At 39.5% G+C, this 18,529-nt stretch overlaps 1 protein-coding gene across 14 annotated transcripts in view; it reads right to left on the minus strand.

Annotated features, from left to right (window-relative positions):
- Positions 1–18,529, minus strand: part of LOC122968464 (A-kinase anchor protein 2) — a 107,387-nt gene that overhangs the window by 43,302 nt on the left and 45,556 nt on the right. For all 14 annotated transcript variants that reach the window (XM_044333720.1, XM_044333717.1, XM_044333715.1 and 11 more), the window contains one exon: positions 14,037–14,158. In XM_044333720.1, the coding sequence (XP_044189655.1) occupies positions 14,037–14,158 (122 nt within the window). The remainder of the gene's footprint in view (positions 1–14,036; positions 14,159–18,529) is intronic.

An 18,529-nucleotide genomic window follows, 5' to 3' on the forward strand; every position in this document is an offset into this window, starting at 1 on the left:
ATTAGTTTGACATAAAGGTTGAAGAATTACATGATCTGTACAGTATATCCGGCAGTGCTAATCCCATTTGCAGAATGTGTGTATAAAGAAGTTTGTCTTTTAGAGTGTAAGTAATCACCTAAATCCTGATTTGAGTTGAATTCTGAGTCCTCATGTTTGTCAGTGCCTTCCAGAAAGGCCCATTTTTAAAGGGGACGTATCATGCACATTTCCAGCTCTATGTTTATATTCTAGGGCTCTGCTGGAATATCTGTGCATGATTTACAGTTCAATAAACTCCTTATTTATCTTACATTGGCACTTGCATTCCCTCATGCAGGTTTTTGCTCCTGTCTCCTTAAGGCCACCCTGCGGAAGAGCTCACTCTGTTCTGATTGGCCAGCTTCCCCTGTGACGCTACGTAAACAAACAGTAGTGGCAGGATTTCGCTGCTTTTTCCCGTTCTTTATTCAAAATGGAAACTTGTTCGAGCCTAAATCTGATCTGAAATATGGGAGTGGAAAACTACCCATGGAAAACCTTAGCAACAACCTTAGTAACAAAGGCTACCAACAGATGGCCATATGTGGGCATGGCAGGAGGAAGTAGAGGTAACATTGCAAACGGAGCAGACTGAAACCTGGGCTTTTGACTTGCAGGCAGCATTTTTAAATATGTTAACCTCAAGTTTTGGGATTTTAACCATGTTTAGCATAGACATCTGACATCTTAACTATAAAAATAACAGAAAATCACAAAAAGCATATGTCCCCTTTAAGGTTAGGAGATCACATTAACGGGTAAAAGAAATTAACATTGACTGTAAATTGAATGTAAACATAGGTGTTTTAAGCCTTGTTTTAAGGCTTGAACATACAGTCCAACCAATGCACTTGATTTTTCTGATGAGGGCAGTTTTGAGACATCAGTAGCATTACCTAAATCACATGCCCCTAAAATAGGCTTATGTACAAACACACACATGCACACTAATGTGGACATTTAAGAGATGGACGTAACAACAATACTAGGAAGCGGTCAGGGAGGAGGACCAGGGTTGCTTCCTCACTGACTGCCAGCACTTTAGAATACACTCCTCTGGGACGCAAAGAATTTGTCCGTCAGTCGACGTGTGTGTGTGTGTGTGTGTGTGTGTGTGTGTGTAGAAGAGATATTAAGGTTCATAACAATGCCGTAAACTGCTCCCTCAGTATTCCACAATCAATAGAGCCCACTCAACATATCAGCATCAGCGACCATGAACAAGCACTAGTACACATTGTCCTGACTGTGTGGTATATTATTCAAAAGAACAATTTTATCTGAAGCACTTCACAGAAATAGTAGAGCACAGGTTTTCAGGGTGAATAGTCCACTTTCAACTGTGAACTGTATTGAGTTTTCACAATATAAAAACAATGAACAGGGGGGATATTTTTGGAATTTGTTGGCGCCAACAAAATCATGGATTGTGTCTTTCATGTACGCCAGAAAACTTGGTGCTTTGGCGCTGATCACTGAGGTTTAACTAAACAAATCCAAACAGTCTACAGTCACTTCCCATCTGCCAGTGTTTTGAATCGGGTTCATCTTCAGCTGCCTGTCGTTTGGGTGTTACACAGCTACAGAAAACTGTACGGTGGCACTAAAAATACTTGTTTTCAGAGCTTTGATAACTGTGAGGAGGACCAAGTACCTCAGTCATTAGTAAACCAGAAACCTTAGCCAAATGATATGAACATACATTGCGTGTCTTGGGTTGGAGCAGGATTAGGGTTAAGGTTGGGGTCAGGGTTAGGGTTAGGGGGTAGGGTTAGTAGCGTTGTTATGCATTAATAAGTAAATTAGTAAAGCTTTCATAGAAAGCAGCAGAGAAATTGATCCTCTACACAACTGTGCCCTTAAGCCATTGTCTGGACCAAAATAATCACCACAGTTTGGGGTTGCTCAGTGTTATTTGAAATCAGATGATTAAAGGTTCTATGTGTCCAAAAACAACTGTATTGTCTTTGCTACGGCAACAAATATAGCAATGTTGACAATAGTTATTCTAAAACCACTGTCCATTATGAAGACAGCCAGCATCTTATCGGAGTGTATTGTCCATATAATGTAGTATATGTGGTTCATTTGGACTGGGACTTCATAGCAACTGAGATGTTTAATCATTTATTTTGTTTAATACTTATAGCATATTGTAGGTGGCAGTAGGCAGGTGACAGTAACCATGATTCTTGTTCTTACTTCCATTGTTATTTTTAGCACTCTTACCGTTTCTTTTCTTAATTTTAAGTGGTTTCTCCAACTTCATATCTGAGTGTATTCTGTGGTTCAAGAGTGGCGACTGCAATGAGACAGTAGTTATTTATAAATATAGTGATGCTGGATTGCACATCCTATATTTAACTCGAGCCTTGTCGGTATGAGAAACAATTACCCAACCCTGGATTTTGCCTTTGCAAGGACAACACTACAATGTGTAATCAGTTCATGTAAGTAGGCTACTTGAAATGTATTTGTAGACTAATCTAGACAATAATTTCTTATAGTGATTGTATAGAATTACCAAAAGTAAATAAAGGTCTACTGAGCAGGTCTGAGTAGGTCTGCTCAACCAATAACAATCCAGCCACCAACTCATTCCAGTGGAATCGCTGTAATTAGTGTATTACCTTGCTGGGGCAAACTAAATCCGTGCAAATTTTTCATGTCAAGTTCAACGTTGGTAAATCTCAAAGTCACATCGTTGACCAAAAGCAAGCTCTCTTGACAGTGCTGACCTTTGATGACTAGTTCAAAATGGAGGAAACGATCATAGCTTATTAGTTGCATTGCACCATCCACTTGTATTAAACCTCCTCTGTCATATAAACATTCAGCATAAACTGCTACACAAAGCAAGAATAGATTTGCAGACAGTTGTGAGACGGGAGTCAATGCAGCACATTTTGAATAAAATGTGTGAAGCTAGTTAATGCAGAAACCCAAACATGCTGTATGTCAGTAACTGTGTCCATGCGCTTTGATATTGAAGATTCCCTCAGTTGTATCTTCTTTTTACCCTCACCTTTTGAACCATTGAATACGTCTGGACACTGTCGCCTCCCGTGTGGCTACTTTTCCTTGCTCCTCCCTATGTCGTTTCCTATTTTCCCTTTCTGGTGGGAAATGGGTTTTACCTCTGCTTCCCATGAGCAGCGTGTGGTCTTGCCAAAATGGACGAGAAACAAGATTTGTTACCGGAGGAGGATGCAGGTTTCTGTAGTTCGAGGTATTTTTAAGTATATATTACCACCACTATAGATACTATATTATACAGAGCATCCTACAAGACAAAAGTTATAAATATTCATGGATGGGGCAGACAATCATGTCAGCATTAGTTGTGCACAAACCCTTGTCAAATTGCTTGGAACCCTGACATTAATTGTCTTAATCTTGATCATATATTTTAATCTAAATCAAAGCCCTTCTCTGTGAGGATGACTTGTCAACGATAATGAACAAACACGCTAATATCACTGTAATACTCCTGTAGGGACTCATATTGTCTCTGTGGCACTTAATGAGTTCATATTACTGTAAAAATAGTGAGTAGGGAAGACTGTAGATAGGAAGGGTTGGTGATAGGACGGGGAATAGAGGTAGGAAACTTCACCAAGGCAGAATTTCCTATAAGACTATTAGAGTGGATGGATCAAGTGTGTCTTTCAGTGTGTCAACCGGCAGCAACTCCTCAATGGTCTTTGGCTAATGTGCAGAGTAAAGAGAGCCACCCAGCCATGCTTGTGTCTGGCACCCTCTAGTGATCAATCCTTAAACATGGTCAAAACTGTGAGCACAAAAAGAGAAGAAATAATGTGATGCCGCTAGTTTGTTTCATGACTAATCCTACAGTAACACTGCTGTATTTCCCATCTTCATTTTCATCTTAAAATAAAATTGATCCTGTAAAGAATCAAGTGGAGACATTGTTGGATTTAGAGGTTTGCCACACTGGGTACTGATCTTTTAAGGGGATAAAAACTATTATGTATGAAGTCTCTATAAATCTTTAAGAAAGATGAAACATTATTAGCAGTCCTACCTAATACTAGATGTTACTTAATTGTCTCTACCTGCTTTATATCTTATAAAGTCTGGGCTCTTTCATATCAAAAAGATCTACCAAAGACCTCTATTAACCCACCTAATGAATCTATAATCTATCTTTTTTACAGAATAGATTATGTGGTTTGTGTGTGTGTGTGAGAGAGAGAGAGAGAGAGAGAGAGAGAGAGAGAGAGAGAGAGAGAGAGAGAGAGAGAGAGAGAAACAGGGCCATAACCTTAAGTTGCCCCTCCTTCCCCCTCTAGATATAGTCTTTATTGTGTCTTCTCCGTATTATGTCTTCTCCTTATACTTGTGTACCTGGCATTGTTACTATCTCTGTGGCGATCCTGAAAGAGACCAGTGATGTCATTGTCCCGCCCTGTCAACCAACCGCAGGCCAGTTGCTATGGATACGCCCAGGGTGGGCAGCAACTGCTTTCCACATCATACAGGCGGAGGAGGAGGAAGAGCAGACATCTGGTTTTATGTGTGGTGGATGATGTGTGTATATTTGGGCATGTGTCCACATGCACACAGACTGTCAGAGATACAGAGGCAGACAAAAAGCAATGATAGACTGATGTTATGAAAGAGGAAGACGGTCTGACCGCACTGTAAAGAACAGTGTATTTAAACGTGGTACTGTGTGTGTGTGTTGTGTGTGTGATGGTGACAAAGTTGCTTTCTAGGCACACTTCTTCTCTTGCAGTTTTTCTTGTATACTTTTCCAGACACAGAGCTGTTGGAAAGATGAGATAACCTAGATATCGGTGGAGGTGAGCCTCAGTGGGCGGAGCTGTAGAATCATCTTTCCCTCTAGTCCATGAAGGTTAGTGGCAAAATATGACAGCTATATCAGCTTTATCTGCGCATGTTTACTGTCACTCTCAACATGTCAAATTGTTCAATGAAGATGAAATTGACAAAAACATTGGGTACATTTAAACTATGATTTTTTTTTTCTTTTCATATATTTTAAAATAGCTGTAAGTTTGTAAGAAGCTGAAGAAGTCCAAGTCAAAAATATGTCTTAGTTTTTCAGCTGGATGTTTGATTAATGAAGTAATAGAGCTTTTGTTTGTGAAAAACCATATTAGATAGAAATTATTATTGAAAGCAAAGTATTTTCTATATATGTGGTTGATTTTTCACCAGCTATTCTAGCATGGGCCTTGCTGTGATTATATTAATGGCTTCAAACACAAGCAGTTGTAATTTGTGAAGATCATGAATCTATTCATTATGTCTTAACATAAGGCTAATGAAAATTACTATCCTACATGTTCAACGTTAATAAAAACATTTTGGCCCTGTCCACACCTGGCATTAACATGCATCTTGGGTGATCCAATCACAAGTTGACACCTCTAAGTACATCAGTTCACACCTGGCATCAGAATGTGCCTCCACATGCGTCTCGAGTTTCCACTTGTGATCGGATCTCACTTCCCCGCTCTATATGCAAATAAACACGTACATCATTTCCGTTTGCAAAGACCAGCAGCACTTTCTTACCCGAACAGCTGATCTGTGGCGTAATACAGTGTGAGGCATGTGTAGGAATATGGAAGTTCTACAGTTTAGAAAATGTAGTGCCAAAGAAAAGGGCTGTCTGAAGGTAAAGTTTTTAATTTTTCCTTATTAAATGTCATATCTTGGAAGGCTGGAAGTTTAACTAATGACACATGACTCCACATGGATAGAGTTTAGGGTTTTTCCAGTCAGTAGCAGGCAAGAGTCACGGCTTAATATTTTGCTTCCTTCAAAACCACTTACTAAAATTCCTTTTTTGGCATTTGTAAGTTTGCTTACTCACACTGAAAAACCACATCACAACCTTCAAAGCTGTATCATGTATCAGCAGACTGGCCTTAACCGTCCTCTGCGCTGAGGTAGGTAGAGATTTATAATATGCTATTATACGGCACTCTTCTTCTTCTTCCTGTTTCTGTCCTGTTTGTTATCTGCGCTCCAGATCACAAGCAGGATGTGAGGAGTGACACTTGGCGTAAAAACAGATAAGGAGCGCCTGCTATTTCCGTAACAGGCGAGGCCAGGTGAGCAGGTGCGAGTGAAACCTGTTAGCCTGTTTTAATTTCACAAATCCAATTCACATCACTTAGAGGAGATGTACAGCATCCATCCACCCGGTTTTCTTACACGTCTTATTTTGGGCTACTGAGTTATGATCTTGTTGTAACACCCTGTTCACACACCCAAATACAGAAGCTAGAACTCACATAGTTTGTTGTTCCTTCTTACTTAACGGACAAGATGTTGAGATTGTTGAGTCTTTCAAGTATTTGGGCATCATATTGACGATAAGATGAGCTTTTATAGGAATAAAGATACGTTGAGTGAGAAATGCCAGCAGCATCTTTTTTGTCTGAGGAAGCTACCCAAGTTCTAGGTTGACAGATCTTTAATGATGTTATTTTATAAATCTTTTACTGAGTAGGTTTTCACTTTTTCTTTCATTCGCTGGTATGCATCTCTCAACCTCAAACAGAAAAACTCGTTAACAAGGTTGATGAAATGTATCTGAACTGTATAAAGAACAGTTGTTAAAGAAAGCAGAATATCTGACAGTACCCATCTCCTGCGTTTAGAGTTCCTGCCTCAGACAACCATCAGTCCAAACTAACTAACTAAAACTAACTCTTTCATACTCTATGCCGTTTCATTGCTCAACTCTGTAAAGTACGAGTAGCATCAGCATATCTCCAACCATGCCTGTTTCTCCTTTTTTCTTCATTGATATTCTTACTTTTATACTTCATTTGTTCACTTTTTACTCCTGTGTTTTTCTATTATGTGTGGTTTTTATCTTGTGCGTCTCACCCTTTGTTGTTTTTATTGCTACTGCAACAGAACCAATTGCCCCTCAGGGACAAATAAACAGAATTTTTATCTGATTAACTGTACTTGGCTAAAATTCACACACAAAACTAAATATTGCATTGATCGCATACTTTCTATCTCTGTTCTCTTTATCTGTACCATTGTATACTGTTGAGAGTGTAAAAAAAAGGCAAATTACAGGTTGTACTGTTGGTGACATGACAGGGCCAGCAGTATGAATACTAATCTATACACCAAGAATACTCCATTAGAAGTAGAATAACAGTCGTACGTAAAGAATATAACTTTGGTTATAATTTACTGAAGATCAGATAAATGTGTAAAGTCCAGTATTTCACTCAGAAATGTAGAGGAGTATAACTTTAAATGTCAGTACTTACAAACTGAAGTAGCACTTGTTGACCTCTGCTAGCACTTTTACTGTGTATTCATTCTCTGTTAGTAAAATCATTTGTTTGCCAGATAAAGGTATCCACCCAGGCAATTTTCTGTGTATTACATGCATTTAGTTGATTTTAACTGAGAACATCAGCTTAACAGGCTTAAATTATAAGCTTGTAGAATCACCCAAAAGGACAAAAGGAGGGCGTGCAAGGATAGAAGCCAGATCACAAAACACTCCAGTATCCCTGAGGAATGATGAGACATTCGTGTTTTGTTCAGCCAAATGACCGTGACGGAGAACCTTTTCATTCCTCTATATACAGAACCTGTTTTGACTGAAAAGATCTGTTTTGATATAAAGATAGATACCATATGTAAAATGTTTTGGGTTTTTGGAAAGGTGGAACATGAACCGAGTGCAGAGTTTATTGTAAGTTGAAATCTAAAAAGAAACAGGGGGCTTTGTTGGAACTGAGAATTTCATCTTCAATGAATGTTCAACATGACACGTGGTTGTTTGGTGCTCTTAAATCTGTACTTTCTAGAACCTCTGTCTAAACTACTGTACCTCACATTTGGGGTCTAATGTTTGACTTTGAAGCAGTTTTGTTAGGTACAATTTTGGTGTCTGCAGTTTGTTTTCACTGCAGTTGCATTCAGCGCGAGGTAAAATGGTATCTGTCTTGTCTGGTGTTACGTCTGAGGTTAAGAAAATAAGCCTGGAGCAGCAATATTTGCCAAGCAGCTGTGTCTGACTAAAAATATTGCACAGTTCTCAGAACACGGCCTCATTGTGCTGGTTTATCTACACTATGTTTAAATTTAGAAGTATATAGTAGAGCAAATTTTAACAGCCCTACAGTGTCCTGATGTTATGTTACTGGAAGAGATGAATATACTGTTTATTATGTTTCTAATAAATATGGCTAAGCTCTGAAATGAGGGCAGATAGACTCTGTAAACAGTACACAGCTGAACTGCAGTGAAATGATCTGAACTGAACTGGATCACACTTTTCTGCTCAGTTAAAAACTGTGTGCTCTCATACTGCCACTGTGAGGCCAAAGACAAATATTCTTAGATCGTTATGTAACACGATACGGGGCACTTCAATGGGCTCGTTGCAGTAAGTATAGTTTGCTGTTGCCAGATTGCCTTCTAGACCTCATGTAGCCTACAGACTCCATTTGTCTCTTTAGCACTGTTTCGAGTTAAGAGGTCCTCTGGTCTGGTAATTGATTGATAGTCGGACAAGATAAGATGAATCTTTATTGATCCTCTGTGGAGAATTAAGGTCACTGTGGGGGTGGGACTCAGCAGGGAGAATAATAATAGTGATAAAACTCTTAGCAAACAGACATAAACAGGAAAAAAACGACTTCTTATCTTGATTAGGCTCACTAAATATGAAATACACGCAATATAACTATATGTTAAGTATAAATAAACACATAAAGAGGTTAAGTATGCAGTATTAGCCTAATCTTGCTGCAGTGGCCTAGTTATATCAAGGCTGCAAAATATGACTGAACTCCCTTAAAATGTAAACATGCATATCTTAAACGATCCCATGCACGCTCAGATTTCTGCAAAATCAAATTTCTCCTCATGGCTTCTCTGCAAGATGAATTTCTCAACTTGTCCTGTGGCAGGATACGAAAAAATCCAAAAATACCACACTGCTCCCCCACAATGATGGCTAAATGCGCATGGAGCTGTCTGTGCAACATGAAACAGCAGTAATCCAAAAGTAGCGCAGTGTGGGTACAGGTCGGGTCAGTGCCATATTGTGAAAGGAAGGGCCTTTCGCTGCTGTGTCCCTCTCTTTGTTTACTTTGCCCGTCTGTGTAATGACAGAGAAATCTGTAAAACTGCTGCTGCTGCTGCCACCACATCGCTCTCATTTCTGTCTCCTTCCGTCTCACTGCGAGGTTAGCGCCTTCTCCTGCGCACAGTGGCTGCTATTTCTTCATCGCTTTATCACTTTTTTGTGTGTTGCTCAAGTTGGGTTACAACTGACAAAAACGACCTCACAAACTGCCTCTATTTCCCCTCCTCTCTCTCTCTTTTTTCCCCCGTTCTGTCTGTGCTCTCCAGCCTCAGTGACCTTAGGTATGTGTAATAACCTGTACAAAGATTGTACTGTTTCTCTTTTTTTCCCCCCTCACTTTATGTGATTTCCAGTTTAAAGTCAACAGCAGGCAGCAGACACTTACTACACCGCACAAAGACACCGCTGTTGTCCTTGTGTCTTTGTGTTTTGTTTTTCGTAATGTGTTTTCCATTAGGTTTGCATAATCGTATGGATAATCTGAAGGGACCCTTGTTCTTTCTTGCCTCTTTTCTTTTTTGTCTCGACGCGTTTAAAGTTCAGCAACACTGGAGTTGCTCTCTGCAGGCGGATACGACAGCTCCTCCTCTTTCTTTTGCTCCTGTTTATGTGTTCATCGGCGTGTGAAACAATACGGGTTTCCATAAAAGAGCTGCTGCTTTGTCTTTGTCGCTTTCTGTCATTAAAGCATCCATTAGTGCATGTGTTATTAGTCTAACAGCCGTAAAAGTGGGACGGACAAGGTGTCTGGGCTTCTGTGCTTTTAGTTACAAGAGTATATTTCAGAAATGTTTACAAGGGGGAGGTAGATGTAGATCTTATGAAAAGCCAGGTTTATCCATGATCATGCTCTCTCTGTCTCTCTCTCTCTCTCACTCAGACACACACACACACAGATAATGCAGAGTCCATATGCTTCCCTACTATTCACCTCTGTCCTATCAGTAGTGGAAAGACTCTGGTTGATGTCCCACAGGGTGTAAATATAGTTGCCACACCCTCTGCATTCACACGAACACACCCACATCCACAGTGTGAATCAGTGTCCTGTCCCAAACATCAACAACTTTGAAATTTCTCCCGCTTTCACAGCATGACATCGTACCCAAATGAATGACCATTTTTTTTAAAAAGTTTTTCATAAATTAGATTTTTTCCTGTGGTTAATATTTGAAGGTTATTTGTGTAAAATAGTTCCGTAATGGGGTTTCACGTTTAGGATTTTGTGTGACTGAAAGGCACTCCTTTGACTCCCACACATGTGCTCTGTGGCTTTATTGTACCCACTGGAGAAGATTGTTTTCTGAAAGCCCCGAGAATGTAGTCCCAGACAGCTGAGCTTCTCTCGAAGCATTTTTCAGCACACATCTGAGACCCTGGCTCACAATGGCAACGGCTTGAGAACTGTTTGTGCAGCACTGCTTATGTATAAACATGCAGGGAAAAAGCCAGGTTATCCGAGCTTTGCTGGAGTTTTGCTTGGAGTCTTTTACGATGATAACTGACTCAACTGGTATATAACTGTGCCCGAAACAGAACAAGGGTGAGTTATTTCACAAAGCATCCACTAACTTAGAACTCAGAAACTTTCTAGCAGCCTGGAAACGAAAGGTGTTCAGAAATTTTGAAAATACAGAGTGAATTCAAGTCTTCTTTGTGATACAGATGTGTAGTGGAGTCAGAAATGCCCACATATCATGGCAGCCTGAGTTTGACTCTCATTTCAGCTTTGGTTTTCTGCTTCCTGTCTGTTACTATACAGAGAAACTCAATAAAGTTGGAATTGGCTACATTGTAAAAACAAAAAGTGAAACCAGACCGTAAACACACGACAGTGTAACACAGTAAAGAGTTATCTTTGAGGTTTTAATTGCTTTTGTAAGTAATTGAAACCACAAACTGCAATATCTCCTCTTTGAAAAAGACAACACGTCTATTCAGCAGCAGCTGAATGAACTGACTCACGCGAAGCTGCTCCACAATCACAACTGTACTTTGTCTACAATGCTCTCTCTTTGACCATTCACAGCTGTTCTGTTTATACCCGAGCGAATGTTATCCTGGCGTTTGTGACGATGTCGACGCTGTTTCAGCACTGGTGATAAGCTACGGTAGCTGGTGGCTAACAGACTCTCTTTCATGCAGAGATTTGATAGATGAAGAGGTGGAGCATGAGCCTGATTTACTGATGCCAAATTGACCCAGAGCCTCTCCACAAGCCCAATTTCCTGAGCTCGCTCTGATGTCCATCACTCAAACACATGAACTATGAAATAACATATATTCATTGCATGTCGGCTGATTAGTTTTAACTTCACACCCACTTCCTGATACTGACAGAGGCCCTAAAGAGGAACAGCCCGTCCTCTACTCCAATACTGAGATTTATTCTTTACCATATTGTTATTTAAGTTTTTGTTGATGCAGGAGTTTGCGCTGAGTCATATTTTCTTCTATTCTGTGCTGCATGGTAACAGTTTCTGCTACTTTAGGTTGTCTTGTCCCAAAAAAAAAATCACATTTTGAGGCTTTCCCTTTTTGCTGCGTCTCTTTTAAAGTCCCCATCCACTCCTGAATATTTTTTTCTTATTGTTCAAACAGTTGGATGTTTGAGCTTCACTGTGCAGAGTTTAGTAGAGTTTGACACTAGAAGGCTGTTTTCACATTCATCTGCTGAAAGTGGAAAGTTTCTCTGTGCTCATTGAAAATCTGAGCTTTAGGTGTGGTCCTGTGAGCAGGATTTGTGACATCTCAACTAGTTTGACGCCAATCCTGGTCCAATATGTAACTTACACTAGTGTACATACACTGAGAATGGACTTCACAGTGAAATAGAAAACATCTTGTGTCCAGCAGTTAAACTTCTGAAATGAAATACATTTACATATTCATAGATTCTAGATGTTTTAATGAGGGAGGAGTAGATGCTATTTTTTTTACCAATTTTAACACTGTAATTGTACTTTTGTGTGGAAAACAGACACATAGCATTGTTCCAAGTAGAGTATTTTTATATGTCTTAATATATGTCTGGAGAAGAACTTTAATTTCTCAGGCATTTTATGCACTTTCAAGGATGTTCTTGCTTTTAGATACATGCATGCATTACCTTGCTGAAGAGGCAACATTTCCAGTCCCTGCCAACCTTCCTCACTCTTTGTCAGTTCTCTACACGTTGACATGCAATCTAACAAAAATATTATACTAATTGGAATATAAGTTAAGTCTTGTTTCTATGGATAACTATGCTTGCTAATTAGCCACTAGGCATGCTGCATTTTAACTTTGGTTTCCAGTTCACATACACTTAATACGCAGCTCATTCATTAATTTTATGCAGGAAACGTTTCAAAACTTTCATTTAACTTCAAGTCAGTTTTCATTCCGTTGCTGGCAATTAGTTTCTTTCCACAGTCTAAAGTTAATTCATCACTTCAGGAAAGAAATCTGATGAATCTTCTCTGCTATACTACCAGTAAACAGCTCATAAAAATCTAAAAAAAACCCAAACGAACAAAACAAAAACGAAACCTGAATCTAAAATGCATGTTTTGTCTCAGACAGGACAAGGTGTAGCCCAGCACAATACCCCCACCCCGTCAGTGGAAAACACTCAGCATCATGATGACAAGAGCTAGCACTTTATTCATAGCACCGGTGATCTCATGCCCCAACTTTATCGGGGAATAAGTGACTATCCCGCAGCAATGCTTGATGGGAATCAGGAAGCTCCTCCCAGAGACACAAACGCAGGAAGTGCACACAGAATCACATCACCCTCTCCTTTTTTTCCCTCTTTCAATCTTCTCAATATCTCACTCTCTTTCCTCTGGCAATTACACCCTGCTTTCACTTGCCTCGCTTCTATCTTGTAACGTACTGTTTCTGCTTTATGAGTTTCCCCTCTTCCTTCCTTCCCTCGGCTCTCGTTTTCCCTAAAGCCTCCCTCCTCTTTTTTCCTCTCTGTTCTATCCCTCTCTTTGTTCATTCCTTGTCAGCTCTTGTCATATCTGTTTTTAGAGAGGTTACACATGTATACAGTTTAGCTCTTGGTGTTTGTTTTCAAATCAGTGCGCAGAAGAGATTTTGCTCTAAGGTTACAGAACTAGTAGATTTGTGCCCTGAAGAATCCCCTACCTCCAACACTTCTCAAGTTACAGTGTGTGTGTGTGTGTGTTTGTTGTGTGCATGTTAACTGCTGTGCGAAATGAGCGTGTTTGTGTTGAGCCACATGTAGTCTCACCAAATTATAGCTCTATTTTGGGAGTCTGGTTCGATGCTTCAAATGTGGCTTACGTAATTAAAGTGGTGTACATAACCCCACTATTGTTGATACTTTCCTCAGGGTTTGATATATCTATCTACTGCAGTGCATGTTTCACTCTACAGCTTAAAGTGTAGCAGCGCTCCGTTGTTAGCATCACATGTGATACATATCTGATGTTTTTGACCAGTGTTAACAAGACGAAGCACAATGTTTGGACCGTGTGGATGGGATGTAAGAATGTGATTGTCAGGCGTTTGACCTTGTCATAAAACTGCCACGGTTGGCTGAACTGAGGGTCAGAACATGGGACATAAGAAGGGAAAGCCAAGAAGGTGATATGATCTGTGTTTTACAATACATCTCGGTTCAGTCAAAACTGAAGACTACACAAAGCCTGAAAGAAAAGCAGATGCGCTGTAACAAAAACAGATGTGACGACTCTTGTTATTGTGACTTTGCTACGCGCATCTGTTCAGTATCCGAGTCTGATCATGCTAGTGTTGGAAATGTGTTACGTCCTACAACAAACGACTTGCCCGAAAAAAAAAGATGTAAGCGGCTATGCCACAAGGAGCATAAAGAATAAACAAAGCCCTAAGTGTATAAGTGTATGTACAGTACCTATGTATCATGTCTTCCAGCCTCTTTCCTTGTTCTTCATCCTGTTCCAGCTGTTTCCGCCGTGCCTCCTCTTCCTCCACTCCCATCCCCTGGAGGAGCCATCGCTCACGCATGGCTTTGGACTGAGGAGGAAACAGAGATATGAGAGGTGCTTACAGAGAGGTTTTAGGTGATGTATAGTAACACATTTTGGCAGCCACATTGGAGGTCCTCCTCAGCTTGACACTAAGTGACTTTTTGACTTTTTACATGCAAGACAGCAAGTTAACTTCACTGACTCTTCTTGAACTACTGGCTGTGTTTTGGAGTAGGAAAATCCACCCCAGCAGATTATTCAGACTTTTTTAAATAGCTCTTCTTTTCTAGCCTGGTTGTGATATATTTTAATCTCCATTATGAGGACTAATTTCTGAGAGATTATTGCAATGACTGCCAAGCACAGCTAGAACTAATAAATAAACACATAGGCCCACACATGAACACAGATTTTACATAACACAGATAGACTCCCACCTCAGCTGTTACACTTTGCTAAAGGTGAATCCTATCAGGCCAAGAGAACTACAATAATTAATTCATGTGTTATTTACAGTTATTACGGGTTATTTTGTTATGTTCACACTTAAATACATGAAAATGTTTTGTTGGTATTGTATAATCTCTTATAGAGAAAAACAAGGCTGTTTTTTCCTAAATTTGTCTTTCTTAAATTCCAAAGAATTTACCTTGTGCTTCCATTTGGGGCATTTTGAGTATTGCTTTTCTATTGGATTTGACTAACTCTGCAGTTCATTGAGTTCTTGTATGTGAGCCTTACGCTCTTTGATCAATTTACTGCTGTGTGATGAGACTGATGGGACTCTTTGTTGCACAAACATTTCTCAGAGGTAGAGCTGAAAATCTAGCTATCCAGCTGCTGCCTAAAGACACAACAAACTGCCCCCCCATTAAGATGCACCACCAGTTCTATTTAAAGTTTGCAGGGTATTATTCTTGGATTGGTGTGGGGACAAAGAGTTATGCTGGTATATATACAAATCAAAGGTGATTACTTTTTTTAGTTGATTCGTGACTTTGCACAGCCAACAGGGCACCCCAAAAAAGCCAAATATAATCTACCCAAATAGCTATGAGGGCAGGATGACTAGCTTGAATTTGTGAGGTCAGATAACTTTAATATCTTACCTAAAATAAAATAATATGTAATTAAAGGTATAATATACAGAATGTAGTTGCTTCAGCACACACATCTAGTTAAGGACTCAAGAGTAGACCTCAGAACCACGTTTACATCAGAAAATACTTATAAAACATGAAATGTCTTACTCCATTTCATGTTTTAAAGATGACTGCTAGAGCCGTGTGTTTATGTTTCTAAGTCTAATGTCTTCGTCTCTGTCTGGGACTCTGCCAGAGTTGAGCAGGAACACTTTAGTTTCACCTTTGGCTGTTTACTGTCAAACCGTAGCTTGGCTCCAAGTTGTAGAGCTGACAATTAACAGCATGAGTGTATGTGCGCACAAACACTCAGAAACCACACAATGGGCTGCGCAGAAATTATTCCAAAGCTTTTTACCACCTGTTGTCAGAATGTTGCAGCTGGGCTATTTGTTTGTTTGTGTGTGTGTGTGTGTGGCTGCTGCAGTCCCAGAGACCCAAGGTAACCTCACATAGCCGCATCAAGTGCATCACATATTCAGAGTTGTCAAACTCTTCAAATGAAACTGAAATTGCACGTCCTGTTTATCAACTAGACTGAATGTAAACTTACAGAAATAAATAACACTAAGAGTCTACAGCCACGCTAGCGGCTCTGTGTGGCTGTACTTGGGGACAGCGTTGTTTTGAGCTAAATGCTAATATTGGCATGCTAATATATTAATGATGACAATGCTAACATGCTAATGTTTAGCATGTATAGTGTTTACAATATTCAGCATCTTAGTTTATCATGTCAGCTAATAACAACTGCTAACTAGCACGACACACAAAGTGCAGCTGAAGCTGATGGAATCATCATTAGTTTTGCAAGTGTTTGGTTTAGTATTGGACAAATTCATTGTCTAGGAACCATAAATTACCAAATTTTGTCTAAATCCACGTAGTAGATGTTGAGATATTTCACAGGAAAGTGAAAACTTTGACTTGCTGGTGGTGCAAGAGGAAACGTCAGGGGACTACTGAAGTCTGACGGATACATTCTCTGGGTATCATGAATGTCTGTACTAAATTTCATGGCAATCCATCCAATGGTTGTTGAGATGTTTCAGTCTGACAATGCTGGTTTGAAGTCTGATAATTCACATCTCCATCCCTAGAATCATGCCACTAGTATTGCTATAAAAGGACCTTTGGCATAACTCTTTGTTGCAATCTTGAAAACCAAAATGATCAGTCACTCCTTGGTTAAATAAAGGTTTAATAGGTTTTCTAACTTGCAGCTTTAGCTTGAGACCATACTAAGCCAGCTGCAAGTTTATCTTAAAAGAGAACTCCATATATCACAGGGTAAATCAAGATCACAGTAATATTCTGAGGTAAAGAAACCATCATTTAACCAGTGGAGGATGCTGGCCCGTAGTTTACCCTGACATCTGACCTCTCTGTGGAATTTTACTATTGCCAAAAAAAAAAAAAAAAAAAAAATCACTACATGTAAAAAAGTTTCCAGTTCCACTGCAGCAGTCAACAAATCAGTTATGCATAAAGTTGTGTAGGGTAATCGACCAGTTGTTTCCTCTGAGGACCAGCCTGCTCTCTGCTCTCTCTCACGCTGTTTAACAGACTTTCCATTTCCTGTTGAGCTCTGACACACAACCACTCTTACAGGAGAGGTTTATAGCTGTTTAGATTAGAACATCTAACCTAATCTATGTTTTTAAGTATTTAAAGTTCAGCTTCCAAGAACAAATAATTATTTCTAAAACTGAAATATATGTCCTGCAACTAGTACTTTACCTTCTTACGGCGATTAACAAACCATCCATTTTTTTTTAGATCACCAATTTAGAACAGAAAACCGCCAAAATACACCCACAACAAGATTGAAAGTATTGTGATGTTTACATGGTTCCAGACTCAGATCAACGCCTCCATTCTGAGAAGCTTGAATCATACAGTGCAGAGGTCCTTATCACATCTCTGGGCTCCAGTCTCCATTTCCTCTCCCAGGCCACTATGTCTCTGGAGAGCGCATTACAAAGCCTGCTTCATGCTGCCTGGCTGTGTGGCACTCAGAGGTAATGGCCATTAAATGGGACTGCGTGACCAGACACTGATTACATCTGGAGTTCGAGCCTACTGGTGTTGTATGCAAGAAAACTAAACAGAGCAGCGCGTTGGCTCTGTAGATCAGTGGGTAGGGTTGGGGCTTGATTCTCGATTATGTTCAGTGGATAAAGCAGAGCGCTAACACTTTGGGGTTAGTTTGCATTCAGATGACATCTGTTGCTATCTCTGGGGAATATGGAAAATACACAGGAGATAGATAGATACAAGAGGCAGGCTGCCTCACGTACTTGGAGGAGGTTTTTCCTCCAAACATCTGAATTTCTGCAGGTGGCGCTCCTTTCTTTGTTCACCTATTGTGGCTCAACACATCATTTTCTGTGCAGCAGGATGGAGCTTTCACTGTGTTTAGAACAGCAAATGGAAAAGCTTTTGTGAACTGAATATTGGCTGCCAGCATGTTATTACTTATCTTCTGTTGTGGGTTTCTGTGGCAACGCATTGATGCCACCATAACAAAAAAATATTTGCTCAATTCCTTGTTATAATGAGAAATTTTATAAAGGTAAATCAAACCATATAAACCAGTAATTTTCACTTTTTCTAGACAATGTATTCTACAATATCATCTGTATAGGCACTAACTGGATCTTCGTCTTGTTTTAATGATATATAGAAGTGTCTGTTATTAACAAGACACTTAACAACTTATCAACTTATGTTATAATGAAAGTTTGTTTTGATGAGGTACATTCATCATGTAAAATAATGGGAAAGTTTTGCGATATAATAAGATAAAACGGTAAATTGGTATTACAAGAAAAGCTTCTTGTTTTTTCAGAATTATTTAGTAACTAGCAATAATGAGAAAAGTATATAATTATAACATGAAACAATCTCCTATATCTATTATTACATGAAAAGGATTGTGTTAAAATGAGAAAACTTTCTTATTATAGACAGCACAGGCTAGTAGTCTAAAGTGCAGTTACTGCAGTAGCCAAAAATGTCAGCAGTTAACATTATACAGTATGTTGTTCTTTGTTACAAATATTACTTTTCACTGTCACGGTCACATGTTGTTATTGTCATTTTTGATTGGTTGCACAGCTTCAAGAAGGTTGAAGCCCCTAGACCTAAAACAAATCATTTTACCAGTATACATGTGCCATGACATGATGCAGCGTAACTCATATTGTCATCATCATCAGTGGTCAGAGAGAAAAGAGATTGAATATTTTGGTGACAAAAAAAGACAAAGTGTA

This window comes from Thunnus albacares, chromosome 18 (genome assembly GCF_914725855.1).
Source record: "Thunnus albacares chromosome 18, fThuAlb1.1, whole genome shotgun sequence".
Classification (NCBI taxonomy): Eukaryota; Metazoa; Chordata; class Actinopteri; order Scombriformes; family Scombridae; genus Thunnus; species Thunnus albacares.